At 35.5% G+C, this 19,190-nt stretch overlaps 1 protein-coding gene across 2 annotated transcripts in view; it reads left to right on the top strand.

Annotated features, from left to right (window-relative positions):
* ESCO1 (establishment of sister chromatid cohesion N-acetyltransferase 1) overlaps positions 1 to 19,190 on the top strand; it is a 34,006-nt gene that overhangs the window by 6,454 nt on the left and 8,362 nt on the right. For both annotated transcript variants that reach the window (XM_075705948.1, XM_075705949.1), the window contains exons 6-8: positions 823 to 886; positions 3,065 to 3,179; positions 12,888 to 13,019. In XM_075705948.1, the coding sequence (XP_075562063.1) occupies positions 823 to 886; positions 3,065 to 3,179; positions 12,888 to 13,019 (311 nt within the window). The remainder of the gene's footprint in view (positions 1 to 822; positions 887 to 3,064; positions 3,180 to 12,887; positions 13,020 to 19,190) is intronic.

The raw sequence follows: 19,190 nt of genomic DNA, 5'->3' as shown, positions 1-19,190 counted from the left end.
AAATTATTAATTGAGTAATCACTGTCCTGTTTTTATTACACAGTCTTCATTTATCAGCCTGTGATGCAGTTTGTCAAAGCTTAGGACGACTGTGATGTGAATATTTTGACTCAAGTACATTTGACTAAGAAATATTATTGATGGATCACTAACGTATCTCTTCATTAACTTTCCTCTTGATATTTCATCCTTTTGCTTTTGGGTTTTTGGTTTGGTTTGAGTTTTGGGGGTTTGGGGTTTTTGGGGGGGGGGAGGGGTTGGGTTTTTTTGTTTTTAATCTGAAACTGATTTTGAGTGCACTGTTTAACTATTTAGCTTTACTAGATTTTTTTTTTTCTCCTGCCATTGTAGGGTATTTTTGAAAGGCAAAATACTCTAATTGTACTGTTAGGGAATGTAAAAAATGTTTTTTCTTTCTTTTGCTATTCTTGATTGTTTCTTTTCCTTAAGTGTTACAGAACATACCTTGGATGGGGGCATACTATACATTTATGATTCTAAATATTATACATAGAGCTATTTATGTGTGTGTCGGTAGAAAAAGACTTAAACTCCTATGTAGTTTCACTGCTGGCCTTGTTTAGCTGCTGGAAAACTCTGCAGAACTGCTGTGGAAATGTTGAAGAAAATTGCATATTTTTTTAAGTATATATGGAGAAACATCTGAATGCTGCCTCAAGGCTTTATCTTTTTTTTACTGGCCATGAACAAATTGCATTCAATTGTCTTGAATATGTTTTTGCAAATCACTAATTGTGTAGCTTAAATTTCCTTTGCAACTAAAAACTTTATAATGAAGTTATAATCTTTGATTAATTATAGGTTTGGCTCCCAAGCAGTTGACGCAAACCTCATTTACAAATCAAACTTCTGAAACTGAGAACAGGTATAGTATTTCATACGATATGAAATTACAGTAACCTTCCACAGAGTTATGGGAGGTTTTTTTATAAGACTAACTGTTCTGTTGCCTCCCAGCCTCAACTTTCAGTTTCAGATAAGTGACTTGTCCTTTATAAAAATAGACTTTCATTTTACCCAGTTATTAAGGGAAGTTTTTATTTTGTTAAGAAGATTATTAAGCAAGATATTTGTAACTGCACATTTATTTTAAAAAGTAGAATTTAACAGAGTTGGGAAAACATTTCTAATGGTCTCTTCCTCAAATCAGATAACGAGAGAGTTTTGGAAGGGTTTAACACATGATTTTCACTTACTGAATTATTTCACTTACTTCTGGAAGTGTTTTTTAATCCTTAAATTATCGGAGTCTTGTATGTATGAAATCTTTTTAGGCGAGCAAGAGGGGATTTAATTTGTTTTGTGACTGCTGTGAAATGAAGGTGTCAGCTGCCATATAAAAAATGCTTCTTGGTCTTGGTACTAACTGAATTGTTCTTATTATTAACAGTTCAAATTTACGTTTTATCCTTGATCATGCTGACTGTTGTAGTTTTTGAACAATTCTGACATAGTCTCTTAGTTTTAGTCAATTACAAGCTAAAGACAGTAACTTTGTACCCGATACCTGGAACAGCAACGTAGTTGGCACAGCGTTACTATATTCATATTGTTTTCTATATTCATAATGGAGACAAGAAGAAACGATGCAGTACATTTTCAGTACATCTGTGTGAGGCCAGATTAACAATTCTGACTAACCAGCCCTTTTGTACATGTTGAAAAACTCGACTGTGGAATTTCATAGAAGATGGGTGGTAAGGTAGATGTAAAACTAGCTAAATGAATATTTTTAGCTTTTTCAATAAATATTACAATAACTTTGATTTTTCATATTTTTAGTCTCAACTGCCGAACAGCTTTATGGTATCTACTCAAATTTATTAGCTTGATTAGCTGAACAAGCCTGTCTTGCTTTACTGTTTTTTGGATATATACTTTTCTTGTGAGAGCTTTCTTACCCTGCTTTCCATATATGCTATTCAAGCTTTAAGCCATCATTCTTTCTGTGGTACTTCTGCCATAACATAGAGTAATGTGCATATCTACAGTGTAGCTCTCTTTAAGGCTGTGTAAGAAAAGGTTGCAGTGGGGGAAAAAGCAAACCTTGAAGTAGCTACTTAATGGAAATTTTGGGGCACATGACAGGAGTAAAAAATTAGCTCTGATTTAGCACAAAAAATGCTATTTTAAAAAAGTCTGGCAAGAGGTGTTTTTTTTGTTTGGTTTTTTTTGGTTGTTTTTGGTTTTTTTTTTTTGAAAAAGCTTACTCAATTAACTTGCTACGTGTACTATAGCAGCTGCTGCAATTAAGTGTTTGGCCCTGTATCCATAGTTTGTTCAGAATCAGAAAATACAAAGCACAGGTATTTTTGTGTGTGTTTTGCTTTGGTGATCTCCACAAGTTTTATCCAAACCCAGAACTAATGTTCTTTTTTCCCTGAATATAGTAGCAAGTTCACAGAATAACTTTGTTGTTGATGTATTATAGTACTTTCCAGTGTTTCTTTCAGTCATGACAAGGAGAAACTTAAACTGAGAGAGATTCCAGTGATACCCATCCATTTATTCCTCAGGCCCTCTTCTCCCTCCCTTCACTGCCAGCCATTAGAAGAGAATAAATTTGAATTGGAGGGATTTATGACATCTGTTTTATATTGCCCACTTATATTTGTGGGAATATTTACATGGTCTGCTTTAGCAGCCTGAGGTATGATACCTAACATTAGAAACCTAAACCTTATGTAGGAAATACATAACATTAGGCACCATCAGTCGTGCTCTGAAAATGTCTCAGTTAAATGCTTCTTGTTAATGATTGTGGCTAACCTACCCAACTTGATTATAAGCTTAATTTTTTTTTCCCTTAAAAAAAATCTTGTAATTAGGCTAGTCACAGACTGTATTTTTTTGGTTAATCCTTGTATTTCCTTATTTTTCCATTTGAATTACAAATTAAAATATATAGGACTGTGTTTTGGGTAATTAACTTGGATTTGCATCTCGTTAAAGTTTAGTTACACTAATCACAATGGCTTTGAGTATCTAGGATGACATGTATAAGCAGTCCCTTTTTTAACATGAAATATATTTATATTTCAAGGGTTCCATTGTCAAATCCTTCATTAGCATCAAAATGCAGTAACTTCCTACCATCTGAGGAACATATTCAGAAGATAAAAGAAGCAGGAAAAGATGGTGATAAGCAGCTGATCATAGTAAGTAATACCCTTTTAGTAAAGCATATAGCTTCTTGAAGAAATTGCTTTTGAATTTGCAGTGCTGTGTTTTCATGAACTTGTCTAAAAATCATTACTTTTACATTCTACTGTTGCCATTGTAAATGATTTGTGAAAGTAGAACCCATACTAGATTGTCATTCACTATTGATGGAAAAAATGGTGGCAGACAGACTTAACATTTAAAGCTGATTCTTGTTAAAACAAATTTGTGCATTTTTCTAATAGAATGGCTGTTCAGTAAAAATACAGTTGTTTTACAGAGAATGAATGTGCCTTTACTTATGTGCAAAATCTCAGTTTCTTAAAATTTCAGAATTGTAGGGGCAGGTGCATCTGGCAGATTGTGTGCACAATTAATATCAACAGATTTATTCCTGCCTCATTCAAATGTCCATTGTTCTGAGATAAACATAAAGATTTTCCTGTGGATGCAATCCTTTTCACCATAATATTTAAGCAGCAATACTAGTTTAGTTATTTGTTCTTACCTTTACTTGCTATTAGCTACCAAATGCAGGTATCTCTTAAAACTAGAAAATGCAAAATGAGTCATTTTTGTATCTTGTAGAAGTACACAACTTGATAATGAAACAGTTGGAGGTTCTGGTTGTGTTTCGTTTTGTGTTTTTAATAATTCACACATCAGATAACCTTTGAGAAATGAAAGGCTGGAGCTGGGAAGCTACGGGGGGGAGGAATCCAGGCCATTAGGAAGGAGGACTCTGTTGTAAGCTTCTTATGAAATTAACCCCTCTCACATGTAACTGGTGGTGTTGCTAAATTGCATTTTTTTCATGTAATACATGGATTATACACATGAAAATATTATCTAAAATAGGACCAGGTGAATTCTGAACACTCTCGTATATCCATACTGAAATATTTTAAAATCAAAGCTTCTGAGAACTCAGTTGATAAACATATCCTTGATTTGCCTAAAATGATACAAATCTAGGCACTTGAATGCCTAGTCACAGGATGATAAATGAACCGTATCTAACATTTACAAAATATTTCTGCTGTTGCCTCTTTGAAACTCATTTTACCAACAGAGTTAAAATGCATGATTAAATATTCTGACTATGTTAAAAGGACTATAAGAATATTCCTTTTCATTTCAGTAAAGCTAACTTAATTTTTGCTCATACAGTAATAGATCTTGATTGAAGAGTTGCTAGGATCTCTGACAAGAAGAAATACGTAACTTTCTGGTTAGCTACTGAAGAGAGCTCTCCTCTACACTATTCATACAAGGAGATTTTTTGCAACTCGCTGATAATGCTGGTAGTATTCTTGTTTTCAGCCCAAATTAGGAGAGTAGTAGTTTTTCCCCTAGGTATTCAACAGTAAAAAATTTTAAGTTTTTTAAGTAATTTTAAGTAATTTTACCTAGCAAAATTTTAGATTATAAAGAATGGGTCATCAGTGAAGAGCACTAGGGAAAATGGGAGAGACCTGTTTTCTTGTTTTCTGTGTGTATTTCTGGAAAATGCAAGTGGGCACTGTATTTAATTTTTAAATGTGACAGTAACAGCTTCATAATATCTAATATATTGCAGCACTTCATACAAATCTAATTCACTTTGATTTCATGGAGTTCAGACTAGGCTTTTTATTGTGTTGAAAGGGCTTTTTGGTAATGCCTGTAGTTCTCTTTACCAGGAAAGCATTAGGTAAGGTGTTGCTCTGTTATTGTTTTACGGGGGGAGGAGGGGAAACTGCTCTTAGCATTGTCAAAACATATAGAGGAACCCAAATATTTGTTAAGCCATTTTGTAAAATACCATCCTTGATATTAGTTACTGTGGAGACGAGACATAGTTATGTCTAGAATAGTTTGTGCTAGCATCTGGAGGGGAAAAATTGCTAAATTGACTTCTAAAGTACCAGACTTTTTTCCTACAGATACTCAAAAGATTGGTGATTAAAGGCATGTAATAAAATAAGGTACATTTTGTAATTAATAGTGGTGTTTGCAAAACCGTGATGTATTTCTTAAATGTTGATTCTGAATGGCTGGACTTCCCCCCCACAAGGAAGTATTTTCAAAGGTGTTTATGTACTTCAGTAGTGATCCAGTGATCCTCTGAGAACAGATGAAAGATTCATTTGGTTTAAAAGCTGTTCAGGTTGAAATTTCTCCTATACAGACAGCAGTCTTACTACACATAGCCAAATGACTTAAATTAGCATTTATAGTGTCTGTAAAAAATTTTATGGTTAATAACTATAAATCGTTTCTATTTCAAGTTTCTGGTGTGTTGTATTAAGAAAAGCAGTTTCATTATTGTTCTTTACCTTGAGCAAAGTTGGGAAGTCATGCTTTTAGTCTTAGCAAGGAACACTGAACTTGCACTTTGTTACACTTTTTTAAAAAATTAAGTGCCTGAAAGGTGCAATTCTGGGCTCTCTACTGTGAGATCTGATTCTTTTGGAGATCTGTCAAGCCAGTCCATCTTAATGTATGTACAGAACCCGTTTTTCTTTTTGTAACCAAAGGGGAAAAACTAGTTGGGATTAGTTTGACTCACCACATGATACATTATCTTTGTTTAGCTGGTTTTTTGCTGTTGCATTTTTCTAGTCTTTTGTATTTAAGTTTGACCTATGTCCTTTTAACTGTCTTTACAGTATCTGAGGCTCAGAGTCTGGGATATTACCATACTGCCTGTGTATTCTAACCTTTTCATTTCCTGAGCTATATTTAGAGAGGTGTTACGATAAAACTAGTTTTATGTTTTCCACAATATGCTTTTTTTTTTTTATATTTAATCCTTAAAGATGTATCTTACCTTCCTTCTTCTCCCATAAGATTGCTATAATGAATAGATTCATTTTTTATTTTTCTTAAGTAATGTAATCTTTAACAAGCTTTAAGGCTATTTGACCGTAACAGAAGAAAAATACTACAACTTCCATTTGTAGAAGAAATATTTAGTAGCTGTACTTGTACCATTCTCTTTCTTGGTACACATCATCTAGTTGCCTGAGCAGCTTTCAAACATAAAATTATCTTCATTTTGTAGAGGTACAACCAAGACAAAAGATTAGTTGTTTCTGTTTTCTTCAGATTTGCTGTCACACATGTTAAAAAGCAAGTCTCTTCAGAGTGTAGAACTTCAGCTGAAAACAGCAAGGAATCTAATGCTGCAACAAACTCGGTAAAACAAACAGTGACAGGAAACAATGGTGTTTGAAGTAATGTGCAAAGATTTAGCTTCAGACCTTGGAAAGTATGATCTGTTTTTCTGGAGGAAAGATATTAAGATTGAGGCTAAAAATACGTTATGTTCCAAATCCATGGCTTGGTGTTCAGAGAAGTAGTCTGTTCTGGATATTCGTGAACTGTACCTCTTACACTTCATTTAAATGTTAAGTTGGTAGGTTAACAGGTTATGTGAAGCTCCATATTGGAATTTTAATAGAGTAATGCATTAAAATTATTTTTTACTTTCCAAGTACTTGAATGTAATGTGCAAATATGAGAACTTCAATATGAAATCATCTGTTCCTTCTGAAATGGAAAGAAATACAAATGTGCAAAGCATATGTTTTCAGTTTTCATAAAATGAGATATGCTTTACATTCAAGGCGAGGAAAGTCAGTTGTTTGCCTCTTGTAAAAGTTCTGCTTGCCTGCCAGATCTAGGACAAAATTTTGACCATAAAAATAGGAATTGATAAAAGCATTAATGCTGCAAAGGAATGTTGTAAACAATGACCTATGAGGTACAGGGATACTTCTTCCATTTTATGCCACTAAGGAAACTTGTTCCTTTGAAAATTAAGCTAGTCTTTTGAAAATGATGCTCATCGATTTTAGGAAAGAACATGTAAAAAGAATGAAGAGTGAAAACAAATCACTGAAGTGATAAAAAGATAGTATAGAGTTACAGAGACTTTTCTGCCTTTCTAGAGATCTGAGTTAATGCCTGGATGCAAGCAAATATGATGAAATGTAGATGATCTTTATAAGTATCAGTAAATGCATGAATCAGGATTGCTGGATGGAAGACGCTTTTGATTCTGAGATTTGAATTGGTGCTATATGTGGAAGTGATGTGTATGCTAATTCAGTTTACACATTTGGATATCATACTTGAATTTTTTCTTACATATATTTTGGTTAACTTGAACATAGTTTCCTGTTTGACTGAAATAGGTGATATATGAAGGAAATATTTTGATTTAAGCTGAAAACACAATCCTCAGCGGAAATAATACGTGTAAAAATGATTTCTTAGGAGCCTGAAGAAAGTTACAGAGCTGTCATTTAAAATTGCTGTTTTCTTCCTTAAACTGGTATAGTCTGGTTGGCAGTTTCTCTGAAGAATTGGAGAATGGCTTTTGGGCAAGCTTTTATTGTTCACGTTAGTTAAGTATGGCCTCTTTTCTTTCCTGTAATCCCAGTAAAAACAAGGCAGTGGTTACCGCATAAGCAACCGGGGAAGGAGTTTGGTAGTTGAGAGCAGTCACTCTTCCTTTCTTCCCACACAAATCTTACCCTGTGGGACAGCTCTGCTCTTAGGAGGGCAGTAATGGCCATCCTTTATTCGCTCCTTCCCATTTCTACTTCACTGCAGCAGCCCAGCTTCCTCTAGCAAATTCGGGTGTCCTTTGTCCTGAGGGTGGGAATGTTTTGTAAGGTTAGCTGGGCACCTGGTACAGGAATTCAAGCACCAAGGTGACTAACATTGTGTTGTGTGTTAACCCTGGCAGGCAGCTAAGCACTGTGCAGGTGCTCACTCCCCCCCAAGCAGGATGCAGGAGAAAACTCATAGGTTGAGATAAAGACAGTTTAATAGGTAAAACAAAAGCCGTGCACGCAAGCAAAGCAAAACAAGGAATTCATTCGCTACTTCCCATCGGCAGGCAGGTGTTCAGCCATCTCCAGGAAAGCAGGGCTTCGTCATGTGTAACAGTTGGGAAGACAAATGCTGTAACTCCAACCATCCCCACTTTCCTCCCTCTTTCCCTCAGCTTTTATTGCTCAGCATAACATCATATGGTATGGAATATCCCTGTGGTCAGTTGGGGTCAGCTGTCCCAGCTGTGTCCCCTCCCAGCTTCTTGTGCACCCCCAGCTGACTCGCTGGCACAGCAGTGTGAGAAACAGAAAAGGCCTTGACTCTGTGTAAGCACTGTGCAGCAATAGCTAAAACATCCCTTTGTTATCAACACTGTTTTGGTCGCAAATCTAAAACATTGCAGCATAGCAGCTGCTGTGAAGGAAATTAACCTTATCCCAGCCAAAACCAGCACACATTGGAAGACTCTCTGTAATACACTTGAATTACATTTTTATATGGGTTGAGAACGGATTAATTGTCCATTGTAAATATTCTGCAGATTTGGTTCTTAACTTTGTATTTTTTTCATATTGCTTTAGCTAATGATCAGTGAGGACATCATTTCATGATGGATAATGACCCTCCATTTTAATTTTTCAAAAATGTTAAGGAAAATTAGATACATCACAGTTCTGAAAGTTTTAAGTTGATTTATATCATTTGGCTAAAATACCCTTTCAGAAAGATGGGTACTGGTGATGTGGTTTGTTTTGGATTTGTGGGTTTTGGTTTTTTTTTTTCAGTTGGTTGGGGCTTTTTTTTTTTTTTTTTTTTTTTTCCTTTTTGTTAAAATCCACAGTTGTCTTTTGAAGTGAAACTTGTTTCTGAGTTGGGTCATGTCTTCTGATCCTCCTGGTCAGCAAGGGGATCTGCCCATCAGCTTCAGTCTTGAATGCATCTTTCGTTGAAATAGCATTCTTTGACCTTTTCATTTTCTGTGTAGAGCCCAAAAATCTTGGTGTTGTTCCTTCCTACTCTTCTTGTATTTCCTTCCCAGCCTGCCTGTTTCTATGGCTAGGTTTTATTCTTTGTTCTGTGAAAAGACTAGAGGAAAAAATAATCTTCCTCTAACAAACACTAGGTAATCAAGAAGGAGGTGACCTAATCTGTGCCTGAAGAGAGAGGGAAGGAAAAAAAGAAAAAAAAAAGGGCCCCTTTTCATCTTCTACAGAGGCACCAAATGCCTTTTTTGCTTGCAGGGCTCCTTATTCCACATATGGAGGATCAGCAGACATGCACCTTCTCAAAGAAGATATTGGTAAGACTTTTCTTTCTGTCTAACACAGAATTAAGAAACCCTTCTGGAGCTTAAGGCAACATGGTCGCAATGTTCAATTACAGTTAGCCTTGAAACACTGGATCTCATATATCCTGTGCTTACATTAATGAGGATTGCCTGGGATGTTGGGAATGCTTAATTGCCATCTACACATGCAGAATTTGCTTAGGAAATGAAAGTATCCTTGCTCTTTATTGTTACTGTTGAGAAAATTGAGTTTTAAATAGAGTAACACATTTCTCTGCCTACAGTGCCACGTTTTCTTAAATATTGCTTTGAAAAACATTTCTTTAAGTTCTGGGAGTCAAACCTCTTATATATTTTTCTAGTTGTGACAAGCTGACAGTTTATTCTCCAGTATGCAGTATCTGATGTTTGCTGAGAAGATCCCCCTCCCCCCCCAAAATTCCAGTTTTAAGTTTTTATTTAATCTCATATGTGGTGTATAAGGTGTTCTGTGTTGGGTTTTTTTTTTTTGTTCCTCTCTCCCCATTAGGGACGACTGGCAACCTTTAATGCTGTATTATTGTTTGTGAGCACTTTTTCCCTCTTGCTGCATGCCCTTTCCACCTTTGCTTATGCAATGACATCAGGTTCAAAATAGTCAGATTCTGTAGATGTTTTGTTAAACTACAAAAATGCATTCTTCATAATCCCTGGCTTTATTTTGCATGTTCTGGGTTTTTTTTTTTTTGTTGTAGTCTGCATTGGATTTACAAAGCTGTGCTTTTTTGTTTTGTTTTGTTTTGTTTTTTGTCTGAAGCATTACGTCTTGTCGTGTGGTTTTGAAATAGTACTTTAGTTATACAAAAAGGCTATCTTCTTTACTACCCTCAGGATACTGTAAAATATTTGCTAAAAAGTATAGTCAGCATTTGTTAGGGCTACAGATTTCAAAAGATTGCTTTAGATACTACCATGTCTTTTTTCTGATCTTCACATAACAAGTTTTTAATATTAACCTGTGTGTGTAGCCCATTGATACAATTGAGTGCATGTAAAAAGAGTAATATCAGTGAAATCCTTAAAAAAACAAAAACCAAAAAAAAAAATCTGCGCGCCCCCCCCCCCCCCCCCCCCCAACCTAAACCCACTGATACCACCAACATCCAAGAAAGTCAAACAGTAAAATACAATATGGCTATACTATTCCAGGGAAATAACCTGTTCCTGGAGACTTGCAAAACAGTGTATGTATTTACAAGGCAAGATGGGATGAGCTAAGGAGCCTGACAACTCTGAGGATGTCCTTGCCCCGGATTTTTTGATGACTTCCTACAGAGCTAGGCAATTTTTTGGGCTTTAAATATTTGGTAGTAAACTAATCAATATTTTAGCTTAAATACCTTTAGCTGCTTGATCATTTGAACAGAAATTGTTTGGTGAGAGGTCCTGCAGTACTGATATGTGCTAAATATTTCAAGAGTTGCTTTATGTAGTTGATTTTCTAATTTATGTCTTATTTTTTTGAAGTATATTCCAAGCATCCAAGTAGACTTCCTCTTCACTTACCTTACCCTAGATATGGGGGATATGTTCTCCATTTTTAAGATAGGAAAGTTTGGTTCAGTTGGTTCATCTTAAGATAATTGCCATACTTCATCCTTCGTGCTGAACTGCCTTTTTTCATCTTTCGCATATAAACCCTTGAAATACAGTATATTTTGGTGGCCGGATGGGTATGCTGTTTTGAACTATACTGCTGCTTTAAAGGAAGTCTGCAGATAAAATAAAATGTGTTAGATTCCGTTTTTATGCCTTTAGAAACGTCATCTTATTCTGACTTTTCAAATCTAACCTCAGGGTTGATCTTTCTTTTTTCCTTCAGAAAATGAGTGTACTCCTGTTTCTCCTTCTGTATACAGTAGGATTGTATAAATTGATGTACCATTAAAGCAATGACTTCTCAGATTCAGCTTCTTTCTTTTGGCTGAGTTCCATGTATGTGCTCTTAAAGAGAAGTGCAACTCTGACTTTGCCTGGCTGGTTGTACCTTTAGTCTCTTCTTGGAAAGAAACTGATACCTACAGTTTAGATTTCATTAATGACTGCTTGAAATAAATTGCTGTTGTGTGGAGAATTGAGCTGTCATCTAGCTCTTAGACGTACTTAAACACCCCTTTGAAGATAGAAAGAGTAAGAAATGGTTTGTAAACCCTTTTGCTGTGTTGCAAAATGCTTTCTTCTGTAAGGTAGGCTTTTTTACTATGAATATTTTCAGCTCTTAGGAAACAAAATTAAGTTCAGGTGATCTGTTGTCTTGCAAATTGTGCACTTTCAATTTTGCACACAAATTGTGCACACAGATCAATTTCCTTTTAAAAAACACCCTCAAGTCGTCTTTTGCTTATATAGTGTGCTATTTTAGAGTATAACATAACTTTCTGTTTCTCTATTACTTGTGATATATGTTAAAATAGATTAAAAGTGACACTTATTGCTGCTTGCATAAACTCAATTTCCAAATCTAGTTAAAGAAGAAAAAATAATGTATTTGAGCTTTAAGCCATAACTTAAAACATGCCTTTTTGGCTAGAGACTTCAATCTAACTGGTATTCTTTTGCTCTTTGCAAAAGGCACCCCCTGCACCTAACACTTCAGTATTTTTTTTTTTCTTTTTTTGGCACTGACTCTTTAATCTGAGCATAATTCCAAATTAATAACACTGTTTTAATGAAGAATAGGTACTGAGTAGTGCCCTTAATTAGGTAATGATTGGTTATACAGTAGGAGGATAATCTGAAGGGTCATCAGTAAAGTGGTATAATCTTGCATTTGTATTGTAGTTGCTATCCAGTGTCTGAAGAATAAAAGTTATGAACCCTGTGCAATTAAGTCAGCAAGTCAATCATCAGTTAGCTGTTTCCAATTAAAAGTTAAGTGTTTAGAGTATGTTAAATGAGGCTTTTAATCAATGAAGAGAGGGATCAAAAAACCATAATGCTATTTGATTGCCTTGAAATACTTGGTTTTTTGTAAAAACCTAGAAGGTGGTGATCAGCTGTTGCAGATGTATTGCTGATCTTAACAATTACTTCCGTAACTTTTGTTTTTTATAGTATCCTTCCAGACTTTGAGGAAAATGGCTCAGCTTTGACTCGCCTCAAAGCAACTCACAACCAAAAGACAGGCAGCAGCAGAACTGTAGGGCGAACCAAATAGTGTGGGGCTGGATGTAGGAATTTTCTTTGTGGAACATGATTCTATTTACTGCAGATAGGGTAATGAAAGAAGAATTCTCTATTCTTTGTATTTCATAAAATAAAAGAGAAATCATTTGTTCAAAACTAATGGGAGGGGAGCTGATTTTAATGTTGGGTAGAGTTTGTTCTGTGATCGATGCCTGTGCCTTTTGAGGCTGTGTGGGTTTTTGAAAGATGGAATGCTAAATTCTGTACTTATTTTCTCTTGTTTTACATCATTTTAGCCTCTATGTTGAGTTCCCAGAAGATAAGTTATAAAAGGCATGTCTGATTAGATGAAAGTTCTGTTGAACTGTGTTTACTGTGCTTCTAATTGACAAATACTTTTTTTTCTTTTTTTTTTTTTAAATAGGATGCAGGACAGAAGAGATTTGGTGCTATTTCCTGTAATATTTGTGGAATGCTTTACACTGCGTCAAATCCAGAGGATGAAACCCAACATCTGCTCTTTCATAACCAGTTCATAAGTGCTGTAAAATACGTGGTAAGAAAACCTTATCTTTTTAAAGACATAAGCATTATCTTTTATTTGCTGTGTACTAGTTAAAATTCATATTACATTAAGTCATGTTTTAATAGATAAGTATCACAGTAGGCCATGAATAATCCACTTCGGGAAAGTAATTTTTTTAAGAGCCATGGTAGACATGTTATATGTAATGTATAAAAAAATTTAGTAGGATAGTGGTGTTTCATTGCCATTGTATTCTTTCTGTTACAATTCCTTAATGGGGGGGGGGGGGGGGAGGAGGTGGGGTAGGGTGGTATGGTGTGATAGGAAGACAAAGGAGTGTCACTGTTCTGAAAGTCCTAAATACAGGTTTCAGTACAACTGGTGTTTGCAATGTTTGGCTTAATAGTCACATACAGAGCTGATGTTTTTGTAATTGTGGAATCTTAGATGACTTCTAAATTACTTTTCTTAATTATGTGTAATTTGAAGAGAGGCTGCCTAGCAGTCCAGCTGATACAGCTTCATAGTATATTGAAACTATACTGAATTTAGAGTGTGATTGTAATCTTTAAATATAAAGTCCAAAGTATTACTCCATAACTTCATTATATGTGCTGTATCTGAGTATCTCTCTCATATTAAAGCTCAGATTTGAAAAAATTTGTACAATTTAAAGTGTATTGTAAAATCAGCTACTTCACACTAACCGATACTACAAGACTTACAGGAAATATCTGTTCACATGTCTGAAATCCAGAATAGAATCCACAAACTCTATTTTCTTTATCACACATGTTACCTTCAGTACTCTACACTCGAGTAGATAAGACCTCCAGGATAACTGAACTGAGGCCACCAATTCATTTCATGTAGGTACCAAATGGCTGTTGGGCTACTCTTAAATCTCAAGCTCAATTTTATCCCACTGTTTACAAATATAAAGATATATCTTCATAACTAAAGTGTTTGAAACCATCTAGGTAAATAGTTCTGAAATTTGTTCCATTCTTGGTAAGCTTTTGCTGAATAATCCAGACATCTTGAAAGATCTGTTCTGATATAGATTAGCTGCATTGTAGCGTGAGACTGGGTAGAAAGTGTGATGGAACGCGGTACATTATATTGGCAGCATATAGTACGTTTCCCTGTTTTATTCCTGTTTGTCCTCCCCCCAAGTACTTTCAGATCTTGAATGTTACCAAAGATGTAAACATAATTTACAGAAGATGGTAATAGTTCATTTGGACAGAAGCGGGCAGATGAGTTCAGTAGTTACTTAAAGCTGCTATGTTCACGTAGCTAGGAAGCTGCACTGAAGTTTGAGTATTTTGAAAGTTGAGATTTCTCACTTGTATGTATGTCTAGAGTAACAATGTGATTAACATAAAAGTGAAAGAGCAAGCTGCCTTAAACCAGTTGTAAAGAGCTATGTATAAAGTTAGGTATGCTTTTAATTTCAGAAAAACGTTCCCTATTGTTTTCTCAGTTGCTAGGCATCTTTTTAAAACTTCACACAATGTGTACTCAAGCAAATTATTTGTATTGTCAGTTCAGTGAGTAAACAGTTCTATCTGAAATCTTTTAAGACTCTAGTTGTGTTTTGTGACATCGTAGATGGCTATAGAGCAATGATTTAGATTGTTCTAGAGCAGAAACTGTAGAGTAAGAGGCTAAGGAAGGAGTCTTACGAGTCTTTAAATTCCCCTCTGATTTTTTTTTTTTTCCCCCCTTCATAACAATTTGATTGACACTCTTGTTTTCTGCATGGGTAAGTAACTTTTGCCATGCTAAATGAATAGTCTTTAAGACTAGTCATTTGACCCATAGACCGTGGTTCTTGGTTGATTGTATTGTGGTAATGTCCGTGACAGAAACATCCTCACCTCTTCTTAGGAAATAATTTGAATTTTAGATAAGCCACCTTGCCAGTGAATTAGTACACCAAATCTCTACTTGTTAGTTCTTAGTTGTCCAGAAATAGCAGAAGAATGATTGCTAGGTTATCCTAGTTTTTCTAGGAGGTTTCTAGTGGGGATTTTTGGGAGGATGGCTTGGAGGTGCGATGTGCTTGGTTTCTAGATTTTTTTGTATGTAGTTACTGTGTTGAAACTATAACTACCTTCCTTTCCCTGACAGAAAGTGTTAACTGGACAGTAACATCATGGGATTAAAAAAATTATACTAGAGAAAGTCGTGGTAACTTCTTGGTTAGACTTTCTGATCCAGAATTTCTGGTCCAGGAACATCTGGTCTTGTTGACCTCAGTATGTTGCTTCATTAGCTCTCCAGATGCTCTTTTTTATGAGTTAATGTATTTGGCATTATTGTAGATTTGGAGGCCATTCTAAGGTATCTTAGAAGCATTTTTCATTCTCTTGTCATTCACATTCTTCATGCCATATGATGCAGTTCCACTCTGACTTGAGAAGACTTTTCTCAGTTTTTCTCCCTTTGAGTGTCTCTTGTTATGTGCCTAGTAATTCTATTGATGATTCATTTCACAGAATCACAAAAAGAAAGCCTATATACATTATCATGCTAAGAGCTTCTTGCTGTGAACTGTGAAAATGGACTTTATTGTTAGTGTCTTGCCCACCTGCATGCAGCTGCTTTGTGGGTTTTTTAAAAGTACTGAGTAGCCAGAAGATAGTTTGCATGTAAATAATACATTATTTACCATCTCCAACAAAATAAAATTTTGGTGGGCGGGGTTTTTTTTTTTGTGTTTTGGGTTTTTTTTTAAAGGTCTGTCTTGTTTCTTCTAGTACAAATTTCTTTTTAGGTCTCTAGAAATTCAGTGATGCCCCCAGAAGTAGGAGAGGCTAACAAGGAGATGGTTTTGGGATACTTGTTTTGTCTCGGATGGCTGATAGAGACAGTAAGGAAATTGCAGGCCTTGTGTGGAGAGAGGAAGTTTGGCAAGTTCAATGACATTTTCTGGATTTGGGAACAGCAGATTGGCAAGGACTGGTACCAGTTTTCTGAAGGGTGCAATTTGCTGTTAATAGGAGCGTGCAGATTTGAATAAGCAAGAAGGTAAGGTGGTCAAGGATAGTACTGGAGCAGGAATAGATTAGTGCAGGAGATGTCCCCTACTGCAGACAAATGTAGGAATCTGTCTCGCTATCCTTCTGGTTTCAGACATCTGAAAGTCTCTAGAAAAAAATACGCCATTCTAGCATGTGCATGCATTGAGGGATGACATGTACATCAAGTGTTAACTCCAGTGGGATGGTATGGATATGTGGTTCAGCTTTATAAAATGCTCTAGCTGTGATACCACAAAATATCAATTGTGTATCCTGTGATACCATATAGTATCAACTCAGTATTTCTGCAAATTTTTTTCTAAGAGCAAAACATTAATTTTAATGATGTTTTTAAGTTGCAAAGCCAAATACTTAAGTTAGGAAATGCCTGTGGATTCAGGTGCCTGATTAATGCATTTGTATTTCAAGCTCATCCTCTTAGTTAAGAATATCTTGAGCTGAAGAAAGTGGAAGAAGCTGTTATTTGGGCTAATGTCTAATCTGATAAGTTTTAAATAGCTATTCTTCCGTAATTGAATCCAGGCCCATCTGGGAGGTTCTTGTGATTTTCAGATTAAAACAGAAAGAAAAAAAAAAAAAAGCAAGCAACACCTGAGTTCTTAGAACCTAAGGGAATATCGGGATTGAAGATGATGATGATCTTCATGTCATCTTAGAAAGATTTCATGGTTTGTCTTTATTTGCATTAATTCCAAAAGTGATACATTTGCACAATATAAAACTTAATATTTCAAATAAAGTTCTTATCATTAGCTGTCTTCCGTAAGAATCTTAATTTTAACAGAGGGTAGTATTTAATAGTTAGATCCAAGGACCTTAATGTGTTCTACAGTCAAAACCTCATTCTCCATATTACACTTGTGGGAAGGAGAGGCAGAATATCTGTAACTTGATGAAGGAGTCGGAAAAAAGAATGCAGTAGGCCATTTCTGTGCTACTAATTATCAAGGGTAAAAGGGCCCGCAATTTCATACTGAACTGGATTATTAAGGGAAAATTTCACAAATGCGGAAGAATTATATAGTATTAACCACGTTTTCCTCACTGCCTTGATATTTTTGAGGAAAAAAGGATATAAGAAAAAAACACCACCAATTTTTATGCATTTGTGTTCATTTGGGAAATAGGGAGTACGGACAAGTCAAACTGACGTATATAGAAAAAAATACCAGGTTTGCTGTCCCGTTTCCTACTCTTACCTAAGAACTTCTAAAACATGAGGAAATGCATGGGAGGCAGGTTGTTGCGTCTTCTAACTTAGGCTTTTAAAGGCAAATCTACATCAGATATTATTTTAAACTATAAGCAGAGCATAGTTCATGTGAAATTGAGTGCTGAACATTTCAGCTACAGTCCTATTAATGATGGAGCCATCTTTCCAACTGTATTCTACATCATTCGTTATATACATCTATAATATCCAGTGAAAGCAATGCACTACACAGTGTAGTTGTAATTACTGTCTGTACTATTTCACGATGCGGTAGCAACTGCTTGTCTGTATTGCACTTTTTTGAATTATTTCTTCCTTCTGTAATTCTATTGCCATTGCACCTTAATAAGCAAGCAGAAGCAATCTTTAATCTTGTTTGAATTGGGAGGAAAAGTTAGAGGTAGGTTAAAAATGAGTTAACTGTTCATTGCAGAGTTGCCTTATGTTCTCAAACTATTAAAAATACCTGTAGGATAAATAGCTGTAACATGGAGGGGAGGAGGGTATTGCAGCAGTTACTACACACCAACGGGCCTCTGTACAGCACCAGTCTGCCCAGCTGTGGTGATTAGGCTGTATGTGCCTTGCTGCTGCTGGCTATAGGTAATCCGTTGTTGAGCATAGACTTCCAGTATCAGGGAGGAGTGGTATAATCATGTTCTTATACTCCAGGCCTTGCAGAACATGTATCCTGGTGGGAACAATAGCTTTCCTTTTAACTTCTCTGGTCATCACAAGCAATGTATATCAATGCTTGGGCATCTCATTCAACAGTAAACAAGTCATAATGCCCTAAAGTAATGTCAGTTAAAGGAAAAGCAAATTTTCTGACATTGCAGAAGAACATTACGAAGTATATTGGAGACATAATGCTTTTGTTTCTTACTGTAGTGAGGTGTTCTTGCTATCTGCCTGAGTTAAGGAGTGCTACTTTAGTTTTCCGTGATTGAAACAATACAACAGTCTGCAAGGTGATTTAATAGTGTTAAAATAGTGGGTTTTTGTTAAAAATAAACCCCACGTTAATAGGTGTGTTAAGGGAAATCATCTTCAGACCACATGCAAGATACTGGTACTAAAGCATATTTTGTGTATTTTAGATACCTAATAGGATCAGTCCCAGTTGAAGCTATAGCACATTTTCCTTAACTGCTTTAATGTTAGAATATGAAAGAGCTGTGACCCATCTTGTGCATTACTTCCATTTGTCTGGTTTAAAGGAAGCACAGTTCATTCCTTACTAAGATTGAACAATAAGGATACTGAAGATGCAGATGCTTATGTGAAATGTTAGTTTTTCTTTTTGAAACTCTTAGAGCTGCTTCAATAACAAAGGAGTATGATTTTAAAATGTCTTCTCTGTTGTAAACCAAAATGAACTAAAAATCTTGCCTGAGCTTAGGGTTTGCAGAAACTTTTTGGAAAGCTTAATCTAAAAGATAGATTTCTGAATAAATTCCAAGATAGTTCAGTTTAGAAATTACCTCTTCTGTGAACATGATCAGTCCCCATATTACACTGATCACTTAAGAAAATTTATAGGTGGACAGTAATGAAAATAATGAGTTCTAAGTGTTAGAGAGTCAATTATTGCATTTTTACAGAATTATTTTAGACTTCTGCTAATACACTGTTGCTTAAAAGTGTAACAGCAGTAAGCTGTTCAGAAACATTTTCATCCATCAGATTTGATTTTGTTGGAAATACCTGGCTATTATGTTAACAGAATACCTTAACCTAAAATTTGGGGTAGAATTTTCTGCATTAGGCGTGCAACTAAAATCTAGCATTGAATTTTCTGCATTAGGCCTGCAATATTCTGAATGCTGTAATGGTAGGATTATCAAACCCATTGCATTTATCTGCTGAGTGATGGACACGGTTAGTTTAAAATAGGCTATAGAAAGCTTTTGCAGGGCAAACAGGTAGCCAAAAGGC

Source organism: Pelecanus crispus, chromosome 2, assembly GCF_030463565.1.
Source record: "Pelecanus crispus isolate bPelCri1 chromosome 2, bPelCri1.pri, whole genome shotgun sequence".
In the NCBI taxonomy this organism is placed as follows: domain Eukaryota; kingdom Metazoa; phylum Chordata; class Aves; order Pelecaniformes; family Pelecanidae; genus Pelecanus; species Pelecanus crispus.
Note: the sequence above shows the minus strand (reverse complement) of the source record. Positions and strands in the feature narration are given on the sequence as shown.